We start from the raw sequence: 20,200 nt of genomic DNA, 5'->3' as shown, positions 1-20,200 counted from the left end.
AATTGATAAATTTAACCAGTAGGTGTATAAAATAACAACCAACCTTTTTTCTCTTTAAAAAATCACTTTAAAGTGATTTTTCTGGACATTAGCCCAAAATTCCTATTTCACATAAGGCCACTGAGTGCCTTTGCTAAACTCATTCAAAAATCATACTCAGCTATGTTTGGCAGAATCCAGGATCCTTAAAAATGCAATTGCTTTACAAACTATGACACTGATACAATGCCCCACACTTGTGAATCATTTCAAAAGTATAGCACTTCATATGCATTTTTCTATAATTGATGTTTTGAGTCATAGAGTGTATCGTTATTAAAGATAATAATAAACCCAATTGTAAAATGAAAGAAGTATTACAGCCTTGCTGATTTCACAGTAACTAGATGACTTACTTTCCATGCTTATTTGAATTTATTCTCATAAGGGGATTTTAGATGGCATAGTTTAGAAAAGAGAGAATGAATTTAAGTAGCAAAATTTTCACTCACTGAAACATCACAAAAAGTGCTGTTATATGCCCTGTTTCTGTGGAGAGGAGTTTATAATATTTACTTTATATGATAAGAGTTATAAGTGGAGTTCTATGTTGTTTGTTCAGCCTATTATGCAGATGGTGCTTGATTAAAATCTATTTTAAACTACAGCGATTACTGCAAGATAGTGTGCGTTAAACAGCTCTCCCAGCTCCATTAAAGGCTTTGGGACCGCGGCAGTTTATTTTAAATATGCTTATAGATGTTTCTAACTTCTCCAGGGACATTTCAATATCAGTGATTCTCTTTCCTTGGTAGTCTTAACTCTTGTGCTCTGGCTTCTTAAGAAATACTATTATCTAAGCAACACCATTAGCACATGCTTTTTTAAAGTGAAAGATTATTGTTTTCTTGTGATAAATAAGTTAAATACATCTCTATAATTAACCAATAAGACATGACAGGGGTGAATTACCAGAAGCCTTCAGGCACCTCTAGGGATTTGAGAAATAAATCTATGTCTTATGAGTAAGTTACATGAAGCATGTGTATCTGTGTAAAGCTTATGTGTAGTATTTATTTATAAATAATATTTATTTAGGTATTTGTGCACTTATGTATTCATTAGTGCTTTAACTGATGGTGAAATCAGTGTGTGGGTAATCAGGGTGATATTTAGGGCCTCAGCTCAGCCATGTTTTAGTTGCTATGATTTTCATAGAATTTTTATGTGTGTTTCCAATTTTCTTTGCCTCATAAGTCTAAGCCTCTGCCCAGTGCTATAGAATACCAGAGCAGAAATTTAATGATCTATTGCATGTAAAACACTGTACCGATGCTATGAAGGACGTGAAGATTAATGGGACCTGTTCCTTACTTTCAATGTGCTTGTCATCATGAGGAATTCACATTTTTGCATTATATGGTTTCTTCCATATTCTAAAGATTGTGATGGAATAAAATTTAACTCTCCAGTCTTAGAACCCTGGTAACTTTACAAATACTGTATGTACTCTAGAGCAGTGTCCAGTACAAAATACTGTGTTGTCTAATCCAGTGACTGCTAGTCATGTGTGACTGCTTCCATTTAAATTTAACCAATTAAAATTAAATTTAGAAATTCAATTCCTCAGTTGTACTAGCCACATTACAAGTGGCCTATAGCCATATGTGGTTAGCAGCTACCCTTTTAGACAGGGCAGAGAGCATATCTATCGTTCTAGAAAATTTTACGAGACAGTGCTACTCTAGACTTTAAAATTCAAGTATTCTCAGAAAGTTAGGATTTAAAATTATAAGCTTCCATCCATCTATGCAAGAAGTCAGGATCCAGACAATACCCAAAATTAAGGTCCAGGGACAGATTATAAATCCATTTAGCTAATTTTTCTACCACAGTCATATTTATCATCATTGTGTTTATTCCAAATAGTTTGTGATCATAAGAGCCAAGTATCTTTCAAAGTGCATCCGTTACTGACATGAAAATGGATCCAAATTACAGCAGCATTTCTGTCTTCAAGGAGGCTTTGGACACAACAATGATCATGTGTTTTTCACACATGTGATGAAGCTACTTCCAAAAGTAGACCTTACAAATTCCCAGTTCATTACACAGATCTAAAATGGCAGCTCATTTCTGCATCCTTTCCATACAAGAAAAATGAAAAATAAAAAATAAGATCCCAACAGATCAGGGGGCAATGCCCAGTGTTCATAAGACAAACAGCTTTATATTTCATAGAGCAAAGCCCAAGTACTTGGGTACATGAGAGATCAAACTACAACAAGGAGTTTCCATTCCATTCTATTGCATTCTAAAGAGCAAAGATACTGTGAATACTCACTAGTCCTTTATACAAGAACATTGAGCAATATAATAAACAATTCCCTCCAAAGTACATTTTATCTCATAAAAAATAGAGATCTTTCATGCATAGTTTTTCCCCTTTATGTAAGTCTTCAGTGGAAGTCAGGGCATTGTCTTAGATTATAGTTTAGTTCTACGAGGGCAATTTTATAAATGGTCAGAATATTATGATCCAAGAATCTAGCTTTGGTGATCTAGTCTAGTTATTGAAGGAGAGGCAGTGAATCTTGAGTAATGAATATTTTATGTGTATCCTTTAGATTGGTCTTCTCAGATGCCAGTTTTCTTGCATGGCAGAAAATTCAAACCAAGGTTAACATGAGTATTTAAAGGCAAGGCATAGTGTGATGTTGACTGAAAGCAGATCAATATGCTCTTGTTTTTAGGCACGACAAAGACAAAGATGATATAATCTTATAAGACTGGCTTGTAGTCTGCTTTAATGGGGGCAACACCATAGCTTTACAGTCTAGTGCCTGTCAGGTACTCAATCAGATATACAATGGAAGCCCCAGAGTGACACTCCATAATGCATAAATGATGTCTCCTGAGCCTTGAAAATGTGGAGGCAGAAGTCATGAAATACTTGCTTCTATTAAACAAAACTTTGAGCAACATTGCATTCAGCTAGCCCTCCAGGACAAACCAGGAAAATAAGTAAAGCCTCCACGTAACTAACAATGGATTGGCTGCGTGGAATTATTTAGGGTTTTCTACAGGGTTGCTATCCATTGCCTCAAAGTGATAACTGGTGGTTTTCGTATGATTGAGCCTCTTACTGGCAGTAACAAGTTCTCCTGCTTCTTCAGGACATCCCTCAAAGTAGGGCCTGTTGTCAAATGCAAGACGATGACTGTCCTCCTACCTGTTACAGCAAGGAATCACACATCCAGTAGATCTAAAGCCTGTACCATACTGTCCAAATACCAACTTAAAAAGGAGATAAGCATGATGATCAGTGGTTCAAACACAATTTTGGACAATAGAGGAGGGAAATTGTCTTAGTCCGTTTTGTGCTGCTGTAACAGAATACCTGAAAGTGGGTAATTTATAAAGAACAGAGATATATTTCTTACAATTCTAGAGGCTCAAGAGGCCCTTGGCAAGAGCCTTCTTGCTGTGTCATCCCATGGTAGAAAGCAGAAGGACAATGAGCACATGTATGACAGAGAAAGAGAGAGAGAGAAAAAGTTGTCTTTTTTCTGTCTTTTTTGTTCTATCCAGGACCCCAGCCTATTGAAGGGTGGCTGGCCACATTGAGGGTCTATCTTCCCCACCCAGTCTGCTGACTCACCCCAGTCTCCTGACTCACCCCAGTCTCCTCTGGAAACCACCCTCACAGGCACACCCAGAAGTAATATTTTACCAGTTCTCTAGGAATTCCTTAATCCAATCAACTTGACACCTAAAATTAACCGTCACAAAAACTATTTGAATAATGTGGGGAAATCTTTTAATAAGAGCATTTAATTTGCATGATAGGAAATTTATCTCTATGATTGACATTTGATTATTTTCCAGAAAGATTGATATAATCTGTAATCATGGAGATTTCAATGTGTCAGATCATTAATTTTTTAATTAAAATTTAAAATGAGTCTAGGTAATATTCCATATGAATAAGCATTCATTTATTTCTGTACTTTGTTCCCAATTTCTCTCGATCTTTAATGAAATATGAGGATTACTCTTTTTGTAGCTTTATTGAGGTATAATTGACAAATAAAACTGTATATATTTAAAGTGTACAACGTGATGTTTTGATATATGTGTATGTCATGAAATGATTACCGCAATAAACTAATTAACCTATCACCTCACCTAGTCACTTTTTTTAAAATGAGAATGCTTAAAACCTACTCTCAACAAATTTCAAGTATACAACACAGTATTAACTATAGTCATTGTGCTGTATGTTAGATCCCCAGAACTTATTCATCTTATAACTGAAAGTCTGTACCCTTGACCACTCTATCTTTAATATTCTTCATTGTGGACCTTGTTGACTCCTTTGGTCTCCTTTTAAATAAATATTTTATGATTGTGAATGTAAGAATGGCCATGTTTACAAGATATTATCATTTTGCATTAATATTTTTATTACTACTATAACAAATGTTAAGCTTTTACTATGTATCAGGGACCATGATACTTGCTAGTGGGCAAAACCAGGCCCAACCCCTGCCTTCATAGTGCCTACACATGGACAGGAGTAGATCTAACAACCACATACATTATTGTGTAATTACAAGCTTGATACGTGCTATGAGTGGAAATATACAGAGCTAAATACGCTTGACTTAAGTTTGAAATATCTTTGAGACATGCAAATAGAGATATCAAATAACAGTTGTTTCTGTGTGTGCAAAACTCAAGGGAAACATGAACTTGACAACCATCCACCCACAAATAGTAATGGAAGCCCTGCTTACATGTGAGATTACCTAAGTACACTCACAAGAGAAGGGAGTTTACTGCAAAACAAATCAGGAATTGCTACCAATTAATGGCCAGGTGGAAAAGGATGACCTTAAAATGATTCTGGAAACATCAGGGCCAGTGAGGTGGGAGTGAAACTCAGAGAGGGTGATGTTAGGGAACCAGTGGGAGAGAGGGCCCTCACAGTGAGAATCAGGTAAGGGGGAGACTCAAGCATCCACTGGATTCAGCAGTGTGGCCAGTGGAGATCTAATTGAGAGCTAAGCGACAGGAAAGCACATGGAAGTAGGTTGCAGACGCTGCATCAGGCCAGCACAGCCAACCACTTGGAGGAGTTTGGTTGTGAAAAGGAGAAAAATATGGCCATGGGTAGCCTTGGGGCACAGAAAAATTTTGCTTGTTTGTTTTGTGTCTCAAGATATCGAAATGCCAGTTGGAAGAGTAGAGTTCAGAGGGTGTGACTGAGGCCAGTCTCCCACCCCTAGGCATCTGCTTTAATCTGTGTAAAGTAAGACCTGGACATCAGGGTATTAAAAGCTGACCAGGTGACTCTAATGTGCAGCCATGTTTGAGAAGCACCATTCTAGGTCATATATATGCCTATGTGTTTTAATATAGCATTATTATGCCAGTTTGTTGAATATCAAGCACCAGACATGCTGAGTCTCTGACAGATTTATATGGTGGCCAGTGACTTCACAGGATCACCTCTCTGATCCATCTCAGGGAAGATATCATCTAGTGTTAATCTACATTAGCTTGTCAACTTGGTTCACAGCATCCTGTCCCCCTGGGGTTCTTTGATCTGCTTCAGTAGACAGTTTCAGAATGATAATATTTTTAATAGGTTTCTCAATAAAGACAAAGACAAAGAAATCACTTAGCTTTTGCTTATCTCTTTTTGGTGCTTGAGTATATCTTTCATAGTGATTATAAGGTATCACGTATTAATATTAAAGTATTTTCCGTCCACCCATTCAATGAATTATTTTGAAAGTTTATACCATGTCATAATTGATATTTGAATACCCTTTTAAAGTTCTACACATATATAAATATATACCATCTTAGTCATTATAAAATGGCACCATACCTGGTTTTCACTAGAGGAAACAGAGGCCCAGAGAAATTAATGTAACCAAGGTAACAGCTAAAAATAGTAAAAAGAGGGCATGAAGCGAGGTCCTCTGAAATCATATCCACAGACCTCTCTGTACATCATGCTTCATCTCCAATGGTGGCAGTTATTTTACACAAATACCCCACCTAGGAATTTATCTAAATAAGATATATATTACATTATATCTGCAGAGGGAAGGCAACTACAACCACCACAATAGGAGGTGAGGGTACAGAAGCTGCCTTGACACTTTGTTAGGGGGCAAGGCATGTGGAAATTGAATCCTTCAGATGCAGCCCTATTTTGTATTCATGTAGACTTATATAATTTTAGAGCCAGAAAGAAATCCTATCCAAAATGCTTTATTTTAGAGGTGGATGAATTGATATCACATCTAGTTAGTAACAAAGATAGTATTCAAATGCAGCCATCTTTAATATGTTCAATGCGTTTTTTCCCAGTTGTATCCGAATAACAATTAAAATTATCAAAATATTCATACTTTAGGAACATGGGAGAAAATAGAATCTACTTTTAAATTGAGTAAAAACCTTTTCTAGAACTCTCTAGAATCTAATTTCTGGAGGTGCACTCTCCGATATGGTAGCCATTAGTCATATGGAGCTATTTAAATTTGAACAAAGTTAAAAATTTAGCTTCTGATTAACTCCAGCCACATTTCAAGTGCTCACTAGCTTCATATGGTTAGTGACTGCCATACAGAACAGTGCAAATCATAGAACTTTTCCATCATTGGAGAAACTTCCACTGGACAGCACCGACCTAGGGTCTAGACCATACCATTCTTTAAACCATGAGCATCGCTGGGTTTTCCTGGCAGCATTCCGTAGACCTAGGGGCAAAGTCAAAAGCCATTTGACTTTATTTATTGGGCATGCTGCCCCCAAGGTTTTAAAGCCATAATTAGAAAGACAAGGATGGCTGGGCACGGTGGCTCACATCTGTAATTCCAGCACTTTGGGAGGCCAAGGCAGGTGGATCACCAGGTCAGGAGATGGAGACCATCCTGGCCAACATGGTGAAAACCCATCTTTACTAAAATACAAAAAATTAGCCAGGTGTGGTGGCGCGCGTCTGTAGTCCCAGCTATTGGGGAGGCTGAGGCAGGGGAATTGCTTGAACTCGGGAGGCGGAGGTTGCAGTGAGCTGAGATCGTGCCACTGCACTCCAGCCTGGCGACAGAGCAAGACTCCGTCTCAAAAAAAAAAAAAAAAAGACAAGGATAACTTCTTTAGAAGAAAACAAGTTAGATTGTTCATCCAATACTGTTACTACAAAAGAAATCTGCTATTGACACAGTTACAGTGTAAGAGAAAAAGTTAGGAATGTTAAGGGGTTGTATTTAATAGTGTAATAATATAAAAAGAGCCAACTTTTTTAAAAGCTAGGTAAGTAAAGTTGGGAGTAGGATGACTATGAAGACTACTTGAAATATGCAGTTTCATCTGGGAAAAAAAAAAAAAAACAATACCAAAACAATGTGTCCCTTAGAAAAACCTTTGTTTGAGTAATGTGAATGGGTGAGTATGTGTGTCTAAGTCTCAAAGGAAAACAACAATATGTCTTGTCCTCAAATTGTCTCAGTTCCCCTATAATTCTATTTGGATTTCTCTTTCAGATCAATGGTGGAGAGAAGCGGCCTGCCTCTGATATGGGGAAAAAACCAAAAACTCCCAAAAAGAAGAAGAAGAAGGATCCCAATGAGCCCCAGAAGCCTGTGTCTGCCTATGCGTTATTCTTTCGTGATACTCAGGCTGCCATCAAGGGCCAAAATCCAAACGCTACCTTTGGCGAAGTCTCTAAAATTGTGGCTTCAATGTGGGATGGTTTAGGAGAAGAGCAGAAACAGGTAAGGGATTCCCAGTGGAATGGGAATCTACATAAGCTGAGATTGTGCAATCTGAAGAAATGGCTTCCCAGGGCTTCGGGTAAATTCTTTAGATCCCAGAACAGACGCTGAGAATGTGTCCCCATCCAAACCAGACTTTCTGAGACGTTCACATAATGTTATGCTCCTTTATTACTCCTCCATAAATAGCATGTTGATTCCTTTGTTTCAAAGTTTATATAGTTTAGTTACTTTTGGAAGCACTTTCATATATCTCAGCCAGGATTGCCTTATTCCTTAATGTTGCCAATTTGAACATAAAGACTGAAAAAAAAGTCCTAAAAGTTTTTGAAAACTGTCCACACCTCTCTTCAGCCCTTACTATTTACCATTTTGTCATCAAAACCCTCTTTGCTCTTTGCTAAATGAACCTCAAATTCAAGGGTTTCCGCCCCTAGCCATTCCCGAAAGACCGCCAGGGGCTGTTATTCAATCCCCCATATGTATTTACACCGTATTTTTAGGCTGTGTTAAATGGGACCAGATGCCTGGTTTTTTCCTTCTCTCATGTATTGCCCTGGTGTGACTGAGGACCATGCTCAGGGAAGGCCACGTGAGACACCACGGACACAGCATAAATAGCTCAGAGGTCTTACAGAGGATTGGAGTCACAGAGAGAGTGAGGGTTCAGTGAGAGGATGGAGCCAACCTAAGCAAAGAAGCAACGTTGATCCCACATTTCTAAACCAGGAACTAGATGGCCATGGTCACCATCTAAAAATCTCAGCATCACAAAGAAAAACTTAAAAGCATTTTCATTAAAATAAGTGATTGAAATAACTATGTAGATGCAGTTTTAGCCATTGCAGAATACTGAATTGCATTAATGATGAACTAGTCTCATATTTTATTCTTAATTAGAAACACCAATCTTTCCTCATTATGTCCAGGAATTATATAAATACAGAAAAGCCCACACCTATTTATGCATCTAGAAGGATCTATATGTTGTGTTTATATTATATATTAACATCTATAAAGTATATAGTGTCTTATAGTTTTAAAAGCACTTTTGCATTATTTATTTGATTTGTTCTACTGAATACTCATAGATATACAGGGAAATTATTACCCAAATTTTGCAGATTACAAAATGGGGCCATATAAATTAAATTCATTCCTTTATTCAACAAATATTTGTTGAGCATGTATGTGCCAGGCACTGTTCTAGGCACTGAGGATAGAATAGAGAATAAGACAAACAGACCCCCATTGTGTTGAATGATTTATCTACAGTTACATGCCTGGTACATAGAATTACCATGAATAAAACTTGTCACTCAACTTACAATGCTTTTCCTAACAAACCCTATGAAATTAATGATGGGGATAATGACAAAACCAGTTGCTAAAGAAACATAGAACTTGCTCTTCCAGGTCCCTCCATTCTCTCTTTTCTGTAAGTCAAAGCTGTTTTCTAGAATCTGAAATCTCTATGTATTTCCCTACGTCCTTTTCAAGATTTCCAGCCTGAAGGAGTGCTGTCCTAGGAAAGCACAGGCCTGCCATATGGAGCTCTGTGTTGCAAGAGTTTTCTTTAAGAACAGGAAACACACCACCGAAACGTTCTCTGTACGCTCAATTAAAATACCCACTCACCATAAGAGGGTAGTTGACATTCTATTATGGGATTCTAATAGAAACCTAACATATTGTTGCAGAATTTTAAAGCTAGTTTCTATTCTAACTTGGGTCAGTTTGCTCTCACGCTGCCAAACCTGAGGTGTGGTTACCAACTGATGTTGGACAATCAGGGTGAATTGTACAGTGACTTGACTTCTCCACTCAGCAGAGCCTCACTGAATGAGAAACTAAGTGTATTCCAACCAGCAATCCCAACCCCCTCTCTGTTCCCTTAATGTCATCTTAATGCCTCCCTGCTCCACCCATAATGCCACATATAAAGACGTAGCTCGCTGTCTCCTCCAGTAAGCCCTCTGTGCGTTCTTGAATATGCACCTGGCCTCAGTACCATAAACTTTGTTGCTTTGTGAGACAAAATTTCCTGGAGAAAGCATCCCCCAAAAGCAATTCCCTTCCCTAGGGATTGGGTACAGCAATTCTTGTTCATCTGAAGACACATGATTCCCCTGTGAAGGCTCAGCCCCTCTTCCCTACCTAAGACTTAGTGACTGAACTAGGAGTATTGTTTCAAGGCTCATTTGTGCCTCTTTAGTGTCTACTTTGCCAAACTCTTCATTTCTGGAAACATCAATGGCCTGCTCTGCCACTCACCTTACTTCTCTTATCTGTCCTCTGACCCCAGTTACATTTTCCATATTCAAGAGCAGTGGTTTTTAAAAAGGGAGGTCTGCAAAGGCGTTCCCTAGCCCACGATTGGTTCTTTACATTGTCAATATTAAAAAATAAATCCCTGTTCTCATGTTTCTGATGGAAAAGAATAATGTTCTTATGATGAAAATCAGGTAGTTCCTCAAGGCAGTAAATATCAGGCAGCAGGTTTCTCCCCACTAATTCTATTACACTAAGGCTTTTTATTTTCAATATAGCAAGAGGAGAATATTAAGATAGCATTTTGCATTCATTTTGTCTGACCATCAAAGTTATTTACAGACCCCAAAAATATGAGACTCACTACTCTCAACTGTCATGTTAAAAAGGGAAATCACTCCCATTTTCCCATTCTGGCATTCAGAATCGAGGCTGGTCTCCCTAATGTGGATATAATTACAATTATGTGCAAGGCTTTTTAATTGTATAGATATGATGGCAAATATTTTTCTCTTTCTCTTTTGTATGTTTCTCTTTTGTGGGTTTCATATGTTGCCTAGTTTAGTAAGTAACTTGTAATGAGTCTACCTTTGGGTTGTCTCTCAATGAAAATAGGGTTTGGGGGAGCAAATTCATTTTATAAAGGATAAAATTTTATAAAGGATAAAATAGTTGACTTATATAAATCATTTGGTATCATAAAGCAGTTTCTCAATCAAAATCCAGTTGCTAAAATAATTATGCCAAGTTTGAGAGAAATAAATTTTTTTATCTTACAAAAGTAAATATTTTAAAATTTGAACACTTGTTGAAGAGTTACCAAAACAAGGCATTGGGATGACCAAAACAGTTTTGGTCACTCTAAAATGATTTGTCCCCATGCTGTATGCTCCTTTGACTTCACAGGAGTTCAACATAACCTATCATTTGAACGTAAAAGATGATCTTGCTTAATCAAGAGAGTGAGGCTGCAGATTATGCCAAAAGGTATGGTGTAGGACACACGTTGGATGCAGGCCTGTGCCAGAACCAAGCAGGGAGAGGGTCAAATTAATGAAATCAGACACTGCTTACAAAAGGGAGCATATTGCACCGGCTGGACCACTGCTCTGCTGCTCCACGGCAGCCCTTCTCTAGCAGTTTGCTAGAGTCATCAGCAGAGCAAACGTGCCTGCCTGAAATGCACATTTGGGCATCCAGAAAATTTCAACAAAATATCCCAAAGTGTTATAACAGTAGATTACCGCCTGTTCTCTCCCTTTATGTTAACTCATTGTGCCAACATACTATAATATCTCCGTTTCAAACTTAAATTAATTATGTTTTGTTCTCATTTAATATTCAAGTTGGGGAGCACACATACTGCTATGTATTTTTAAAAGAACGTTCCTGGAGCAGATTCGAGGCAGACTATTAAAATTCAAAATTTTGGACAAATATGCATGTTACAGAACCAACCATGTGATGCTGTTGGCATTGTGTAGGCAGCTGATTCCGGTGGAAGGCTAAGATTTCATGTGCCACAATTGTTCCAAAATCCTGTTGTCATCATAGCCCACAATTATGAACAGCTACAAATATAAACACAAACTGGGAAAAATGGTCAAAATCATTGATGACTTATTGGGGGCCTCAGAAAATTACAATATTTAAGGAAAAACGGCTATTAGTGAGATTACAATTGAATGTTTTCTTGACAGCCAGAGGGAACATGACTAATAGAGCTGCTGTGTGTTTATATCACATGCTTCCTCATTGTGGAGTATAGGCGGGAGTAAGAAGCCACTGCAGAAGGGCAGATCTTTATTTTCAGAATCCATGGTGAGTGAGAAACAATATGTACTTTGGTTTCTGTGAAGAATCTTTCAAAGAAGAGAAATCAAAAGGAAGCTGAAAGAAGCGATAAAAATCCTCAAGGAACACAAAACCTCCCTTATGAATCATTCCTACCAAAGCCACTGAACAAACTCCACATATCAGAGATCTCCCCATTTTAATACTTTGGAAGATGGTACTGAATCTGGAATGGGAGCAGAATTGTGTTTGGGATTCCAACCGGGGGTTTTAAATGCTAATGACTCGTAAGACAATGGAGAGCCCATTTCAGAAGCATGCTAAGTTGTCTAAAAGGCACCAGATGGAGAAGGAAATAAAACATAAGTATTGCTGTGATGTTGGTCTCTGCTACTTATCTTTCACGGACTGGAACCTGCAGAGAAAGAAAAATAAGTTAACAATATCACACCCTTTGTATTAGGATCTTAGGAGTTTGAGCAACCCTCAGCATCTTTTTTATGAGGTTCCAGCTAAATTTCCTGTCTACCTCCATTATTTCTGAACTCTCTGATTCTGGTCGTTGTAGTGGAGGACCTGGGTTCACAGTGACAATATAGAACAAATAAAACCCTACAAAATAAAAGAGCTCGTCCCGCTTTGAAGCAGAAAGGGTTGGTCCAAAGAGCTATAAAGTGTTCTTGGGTCCTTTTTAGCCACGGCAAGCCGGCTCTTAAGTGAAAAAGGAAAGTCACCTTAAATCAGAACCAGATGTAAATTACTAAATGAACCTTAAGTTCCTAATTGGAGACACAGTCGGGCTGTAAGACATTTAGCAAATTACAAACAAAATGTTCTTGTTTACATTACATTAAATGGCTTTAAAGCTGCAGCCAAAGAGCTAAATAAACATGCTGTTTTGCTAAAAATGGAGTGGAAAGCCTATTCAGAGTTTAGTGTATTCAGGAGAAACCACAGCCCACGGTACCCAGAGTGTGTATTTTTGTAAATGCTGGCCCTGTCGTGGAAGAGGAGAGTAGATTTACCTAGAGATCCAGAACCTAATGAGCAGATCTCACTTGCAGGGAAACTGTTTGAATACTGTTAACATATGCCTTCTTTCAGGATGCATAATTCATATCCAAGGATATTAGCCATAGCAGTTCGGCTCAATAGCAACACCTCATTATTTTATTCCTCAGTATTTATTCCTATGTTTGACGCCTCGTGAAATTACTGTTAATGTGTTTATATAAGGGCAGATCTGACACAAGTGGGAAGAATGTAATTTCCTACTCATTCTTTCCTGCTGCTGTGTCCTCTTCCCTGGTAGAAGTGGCAAGTGTAAATAGTTAATTTGCTTCAATTATGAGCCTGTCCTGCTAAATTAGAAGCAGCAGGGATATGAAGAGCCAGAATTATACTTATGAGGCAGCTGACAAATCCTCTGAGCCCACAGAATCAAATCATTTCCTCCTCATTGGTGCTCAGACACCCACTACATAATGCTGTCGGGGTTTCTTTTTCCCCTTTATCTTCTGATAAAATTTGGATTTTTATGTCAACAATGCTTAAGGTTAACTAAAATCCTGTCGCACTATAACATTCACACATGTGTTTATCTTGGCCATTTTCTTATAAACATTAAGCATTTTCCCAATTTTTTAAAAACTAGGAGTGAAGGATATGTAAAACAGTTGCTCACTTAAAAACTGTAGAATGTAAGCAAAGTCCATATTCACACAAATTTGAAATTGAGCAATGAAAATTATTACATGAAATGGTGAGCATACTTGTAAAATTCATATATTTATATATATATATTTATTACATATATTATATATATCCACATATACAATTATTGGTACATAAATATGATTCTTACATGCCTTTTTGGGCATAAGCATTTGTTTTACACATATACAAATATTCATATGCTCAGACACCATGGGAGCAGTCATTTCATTTGAAATTTTCCATGATGTTGGCAGGAAAATAATTTAAACATAATACTCCTTCAAGTCTGTTGTGCTTTATCTATAATTGGAAAACATGTTTGGGTGGATTGTATACCTGTGTATCAGTCCACTGTTTCCATTGATGTACACTGTAATTTAGAACATGCAGTTCAGTTTCATCCTTAGCACACATGCTAATGCTGATTCATAGAAGGAGAAACCTGAGACCACGGATTAGATGCTCAATAAATATTTCATGAGCACCTACTATGTTCCAAGCATGCTGGGGCTTCAGCAGCGAACAAAAGAGTCCAGGTCTTGCAGTTGTATGTCTTGAGAGAAGAATCAAAAGGAGTTCTCATGGCTAGGAGAAACCATTGAGCAAAGAAAGATGGAACATTTGACACCAGACTCATTTTATTCACACCATGGTTTTACCATATACCTGTTCCAATATATTAGGTAAAATAATTACCCATTCTAGTCTGTTTTCTTATCTGTAAAATGGGGATTATCCCATATTCATTATGCCAATGCAACATTTTTATTGAAAGAATTAGAGGTAATATATAGAGCGCATGATCCGCAAAATGCACACAATGGAGGCATAATTTTTAATGACTTTTTGATTTTAATTTTATAACATCGGTGCCTCACACCACAGTAGGCGCATACTGGGCACTCAGTAGATTGGTAAGCATAACTGAACAACATCATACTTTCCTTAGTGACCTTCATTTAATAAATCAACAGATATGTATTTTGTAGCCATTTTTTCAGGCAAGGACCTCGGTTCGGATTCTTACCATTCCAGAAACGTCAAACCGATGTTGCTGGGACCATTTACATGGGTCAGACAGTCCTCAAAAGGAATCCATAGCAAGATGTTTGTCACATTGTATAATGTTTTCAATCCTCTGAATACCACTTTGTAAAGGCCTTGGAGCCTAAGGAAATGCTGAGCAAGTTATACAAGATGGACATTTAACCATTAAGTTAAATGGACTAAGTTCTATATAAAATATAGATGCACTTGCTCTAACTGACCTAAATAACAACAGCCTTGAAAGAAGCTGAAAATTTTAAATTTCTAAAAAATACTGCAGGGAATTGTGGTAAAATTCTAAATCCCTATACATTTCTAAGGATTTTCTATAAATATTGAAATAGTAGTGGGAAAAACTACATTTGAACTTACCCAGAATGAAGAATGCCTTTAGTTTTTGGATAGAATCCAGAATTGGAAGAATTTTACATTTTTTCTTCTTATTATTGTAAAGACTGTTGAAATAAACTATGACTAGAGATTAACTAAGGGCCAGAGCAGAAAAGAAGGAAGGAAGAAGGAATTAAATGGTATTTATAAGACTTTGCTTTTCTATATGAGCTGGATGGATTGTTTGTTTAGGGAAGAAGCAGAAAGTAAAAGGAAAATGACAGATTGTATGGGAAATTTTTTCTGTTTGAGTTCGTCATATCATTGATATTGAGCTGCTGATTTCAATTAGGGATTATTGGCTTATGAAAACATGTGTACATGCTGGTATTTAGAGCATTTCAAAAATGCCTCAGTGAATCACTAGATCATATGACAGGATTTGGGTTCTCTAGAATTGCTATTTGATGACTATCTACGTATGTTTTAGTTTAGCCATTATATATGTTTTAGTTTAGCCACTGAGATGCAATCCTTAGATGGGATATGGTAGCTTTCTTGGAATAACAAACCACAGCATATAACTTAGTTAGGACAGGATGAACTCAAACGTGTTTGGATGAGTGGGGGAAAATGATAAATGATGTATTATGATTTTTAAATCCTCATCTGGCCAACTTTGTACTTTAATTCAAACAGCTGTGGACCATTTGGAAGCCATTTTGTAACTCAACTAAATACTAATATTTACTGTATGAATCACATACCTTTAAAATATTTGTCTTTCCCTAAGAGTGAGAGACCATTTCTTTCCTAAACTGAACTTTGACATAAATCAGACCCATTCTTGTCAGTTAGAAGGTCTGTGCACTTGCTCGTGGCAGTGGTTGTTCATTGCCAAGTGCCGTGCTGGGACATCTTTGCTCTCTGCAAGCAGAGGACTTTCTTTATCTATCATTAGAGGCTTTGAAATGTTTTTGAGAGATTTTTTTACTGATAATTTTTAAACATCTTTTTTTAAAGGATTTCCCCTACTTCACCTGCATGTGGAATTTTTATGTATCATTATCATTCATTCATAGTTGAGGCCTTTCTTCAGACATTTCCATTAAATGTAGAATTCAAGCAACATCCTTGTCCAATTTGAGAAGGTAACATCAGAAAGACATACAGAGTGTACAAAATGGGAGCCATCAGGTAGTTCTCAAAGACTGAGGTGCTAATTACTGTTGAGGAGACCACCTCAGATTTTAATTCTGGCCCAGGCTACTCCCCTTTCAACACAATTACAGGAGTCTACCTTCTGAAATGACCCCCCTTTGAATTCTCCCTCTGAACATCTGCAGCTATTCAGGAAAGAGTGTATCCATCAATCCATGTAATGTGACGTGATGAGTTTACTCTTTTCTAAAGTGGTATTTAGGCACTTATGCGATGATCCCACATAGCCAATCATCAATAGCCAATAGGGAGCCATTTGTAGAAAACAGGGGACTCTGCATGCTAGTCAGGTATCCTGTAACAACATCGATTCTGGAGGGAAACCAGGGGCACATATGCAGCCTGAAACATGTGGAGTTAGCCACCTTTCTTCCCTGGTTGTTAAGCAACAAATTTCAGGAAAGTTAACACTTTGTGTGATGTTAACTGCCAGGAGCTCAACAAAGGGATAGCATCGTAGTCACACTGTTGCTGTTTCAGTAGAAACCAATGAAAGAAAAATGATAGATGCTGTAGTCAGACCATCTGGCAATACTGTCTTATCTGCCACAACTTAGAAAATGCCACTGTGGGCAATGCTATGAACCAAAGTGCATTCTATTTGCCTTTGAAAGCAAAACACATCCTAGTTTGCTGAATGGGAGTCACTTGGAGTAGCATATTAATAAAAGCATGATAGAAATGCTTAGGGTATACAAAGATGCATTACCATAAAAGACGTATTGACTAAATGTTTGCTTCAAAGTCCTGAATAGGATTTCTATCTGTATGGGAGAAAAACCCTCTTGAAAGTTTTGAGGTATTAAAAGCAAATGTAAACATTGTCAGTTTAAGGTCATTAATTATAAATTATGTCTTTGAGAAGAGGTTTAAGGAAAAACTATAAACAGAAATCTGTCTCTCAAAAAAAAAATAAATCAATGAAAAGCAGGAGAGCTGTTTCGTGGCTGCACCAAGGCTTACGATATACACAGATCACACTGTTCAAAGGCACTTACCTGACTTTAGCATTTATTTGTTTTCACGTGTGAATTTCCAAAAAAGAATTTGAATTTGACTTCCAATAATTAGCTCAGTAAATTTAGAATACTCCTGTGCTTGAACCAAAGGTTTATTGGCTTTTTGCTTAAAAAAAAAAAAACTCTGAAATATAATTTTTAAAGTTTCTTTAGTTTCATACTTAGGATGATGGCACATTGATTATATGATAATATTGTACTAATTCTTCATTCCTTATTTTACTTGGCTTTTATTAGACCAAAATGCCAAATACAGAAGTCAAGGCTGAAGCCCCCCCCTTTAGGAGAAAAATTAGCACATTCATTTCATACAGTCCTGTTATAATTCTGTTGACAAGGTTAGTCATTTGTTTACCTTAAGCAAAATGTTCTGCTTTAATTAAAATATTCATGAATAAATAATATTTCTCACATCTCGAATTTCATAGTTGGTGTTGGGCTCAGCAAACCACAGTCAGCATTTGAAACCATAAATTGACCCCTGCTGCCAAATGGCAGATATTTGGTCTTTAGACATAATTTATATTTAACTACTCTGACTAATTCTGAAGCCACTTTTCAATACTGATCTGTGTGTCTGTTTTTGAGTTCAGCATTACAAAATATTAGCCAAGCCTTATGCCCTGCTGTAAAATCCAAAATGTGGGAAATTCAAAATAGCTGTATCAATGAAAATACATTTCCATTTACACAGTGAAGGATGAAAAATATTTTGTTCTTTCAGGCTGATTTCAAAAGATTGCCAAAAATATACTCTAAAGCCTTGAAAGAATCAACTTAATGGTAGCAGACGGCCATGTGTGTTCACTTTACTAATCTTTCATTTTCAACTCTAATGACTGCTCACTGTTTAACTTAGCGTTGTGACCTTTAGCATACAAGCAAGTCATTTTTCAGTATTTTTGCTCAATTTAGGATGATTTTGCTTTTATTTTCAAGATGATTCCCTCTCAGAAATGGAAAGCTTCTGTAAACTGAAATTCATTTCAGAACATTTTTACCTTTTCAAAATGAGGTGTCCACAGACCCATGACATCCAGTGTTTTTCTTGGAAAGGACATGACCAGAGTGGACTTCAGGGCAGGGCACGCATGCAATCCACAGCCACTTGGGCTTCCCATTCCTCTCCCAAACGTGTCCTTAATCACCATCACTGTTTCCTGAGTCTTTGAAAATAGAACTTCAAGGCTCCAAATCTTAACTCAGTGATGAACCTGCACTCTCCATTCTGTTTCCTTTGATTTGCTTATTGAACATGATTTGTCATCTCTAAATTCTGTCTTTGTTTTTGTGTTTAGCATGGAACATATATATCAGGATGTGAATGTGCTGTGGAGTTATCTGCCCATTATATAAATATGAATGCCTTATTTACTCACATGTGGTTTCCCTGGGAACCTTCGTCAATAGTATCTTTGTAAGCCCACTACCTCTACACTCATATCTACCCAGATAAATCCTTTCATATGTTTTATGTAAAAGTGTAAAGTTTTACTGTTGTTAACTTTTTTTTTCTTTTCTAGTCTATTGCCATACTTCTTAAAAATCTGTTTCAGTAAGAAAACACAATCTTTGGGGAGATATATATTATTATATGATATAACTATAAGTGTGTATGTGTGTGCAATTATCATTCTATATTGTACTTCTCTGAAAACAAAAGCAGATGCACTTTCTAATTTAAGACTCTTTGCTGTTGTTGCAGGTCTATAAAAAGAAAACCGAGGCTGCGAAGAAGGAGTACCTGAAGCAACTCGCAGCATACAGAGCCAGCCTTGTATCCAAGGTAACGTGCAGTTGTGTGATATTGTGAAGGATTGTGGCCATCTCGGCGCAGACTTTGATAGTCACTTAAAGGCATAAAAGATCACTTTAACGATTCTGCACAATCTTCTTTGTTGGAAAAACAAGTAAATTACAAACAAAGCTACATGATATGGAAATATTCGTTCAGCTCCAAAAGACCAGAGCAGCATCCCCTGGGCCATTTCTAAAATATTGTCCACCTGTGGATGATTGGTTTTGTGGATTAGTCACAGTACATTCTTCAACCTGAGTCAACTTTCTACTTCTCCATATCCCCTTATTAAATTGTCTCCAGGCCCCCATGCCATGGCCTTTACTGAGGACATGCCGACTGTAAGTTCTAGACTCATTACAGCAGTGTTAGGAGGTAAGCAGGACCCAAAAATGTTTATAAATCACATCATTTTGTTTGAAAATAAAAACACCGCTTAAAAATATTTAGTGATTTAGAATATCTTAAACACTAGTTCTTCCTGTTATAAATACCCAAGAGTTTCATGTTATTAAAGATACAATTTCCGTTATGGAATTCTTCAGAAGGTAACCTCAGAGAAATGGACTGAGTCTATAAGCATTAGACACTGTTATCTCAAGTCGCAAATTGGCTGTTACAGTGTTCACTGTGGTCTGGGGCTCTGGACTTCATCCCATTTCCCCTTAGAAAAGACTTTTTTTCTCATTCACAAATATCCAGACTCATTGTAACTCTAAAATAATTATATAAATTATGTTTTATTGAGGAAAATACATACTGAATATACTGATGCAGAGAAGAAAAGAGAGCCCAAAGTACAAATGCATAAGAAATTTCCATAAACTATTTGTCTAATCCAGTCTTATGTTCTACTTCTAAAGTATGGCACTGTGAGAAAACTTTAGTTAGATATAATTTACCTTAAAATTTCTAGCTTTTTTGTATTATCTCACACTTTCTAATTTATCTAACTCCTTCTGAAGCTATTTATATTTTCTGCTGATACCAACTCACATTTCTGCATATATTACATAGAATGTATATAAAATTATAACCTAAAAAGTGTAAAATATTAGATCAATATAGCCATTGGATTAAACAGTCACGTGGATATTGTTAACAGATAATTATGCCAAAAACATAGTGGGGCTTTTAAAAAGTTAATTCTCCTTATTTCATCCAAGATCAGATTCTTTTTGAAGATTTTAAATAGAGTTTTAGTCAGAGCACTTTACATAGGAGCAAAT

The 20,200-nt window shown here is 36.9% G+C and overlaps 1 protein-coding gene and 1 long non-coding RNA gene across 4 annotated transcripts in view; one reads left to right on the top strand and one right to left on the bottom strand.

Annotated features, from left to right (window-relative positions):
* Positions 1-20,200, top strand: part of TOX (thymocyte selection associated high mobility group box) — a 319,032-nt gene that overhangs the window by 278,655 nt on the left and 20,177 nt on the right. For all 3 annotated transcript variants that reach the window (XM_002819113.6, XM_054561646.2, XM_063726658.1), the window contains 2 exons: positions 7,545-7,775; positions 18,879-18,959. In XM_002819113.6, coding sequence (XP_002819159.1) covers positions 7,545-7,775; positions 18,879-18,959 — 312 coding nt within the window. The remainder of the gene's footprint in view (positions 1-7,544; positions 7,776-18,878; positions 18,960-20,200) is intronic.
* LOC134761932 (uncharacterized) lies at positions 12,038-15,049 on the bottom strand. The gene is made up of 4 exons (XR_010141118.1): positions 14,976-15,049; positions 14,046-14,141; positions 13,893-13,926; positions 12,038-12,255 (listed from the first exon to the last, which is right to left on the bottom strand). It is a non-coding gene; the product is annotated as an uncharacterized LOC134761932 (long non-coding RNA).

The sequence above is a fragment of the Pongo abelii genome, chromosome 7, assembly GCF_028885655.2.
Source record: "Pongo abelii isolate AG06213 chromosome 7, NHGRI_mPonAbe1-v2.0_pri, whole genome shotgun sequence".
In the NCBI taxonomy this organism is placed as follows: domain Eukaryota; kingdom Metazoa; phylum Chordata; class Mammalia; order Primates; family Hominidae; genus Pongo; species Pongo abelii.
The sequence above is the reverse complement of the archived record's forward strand: the minus strand, read 5'-3'. Positions and strand labels throughout refer to the sequence as shown.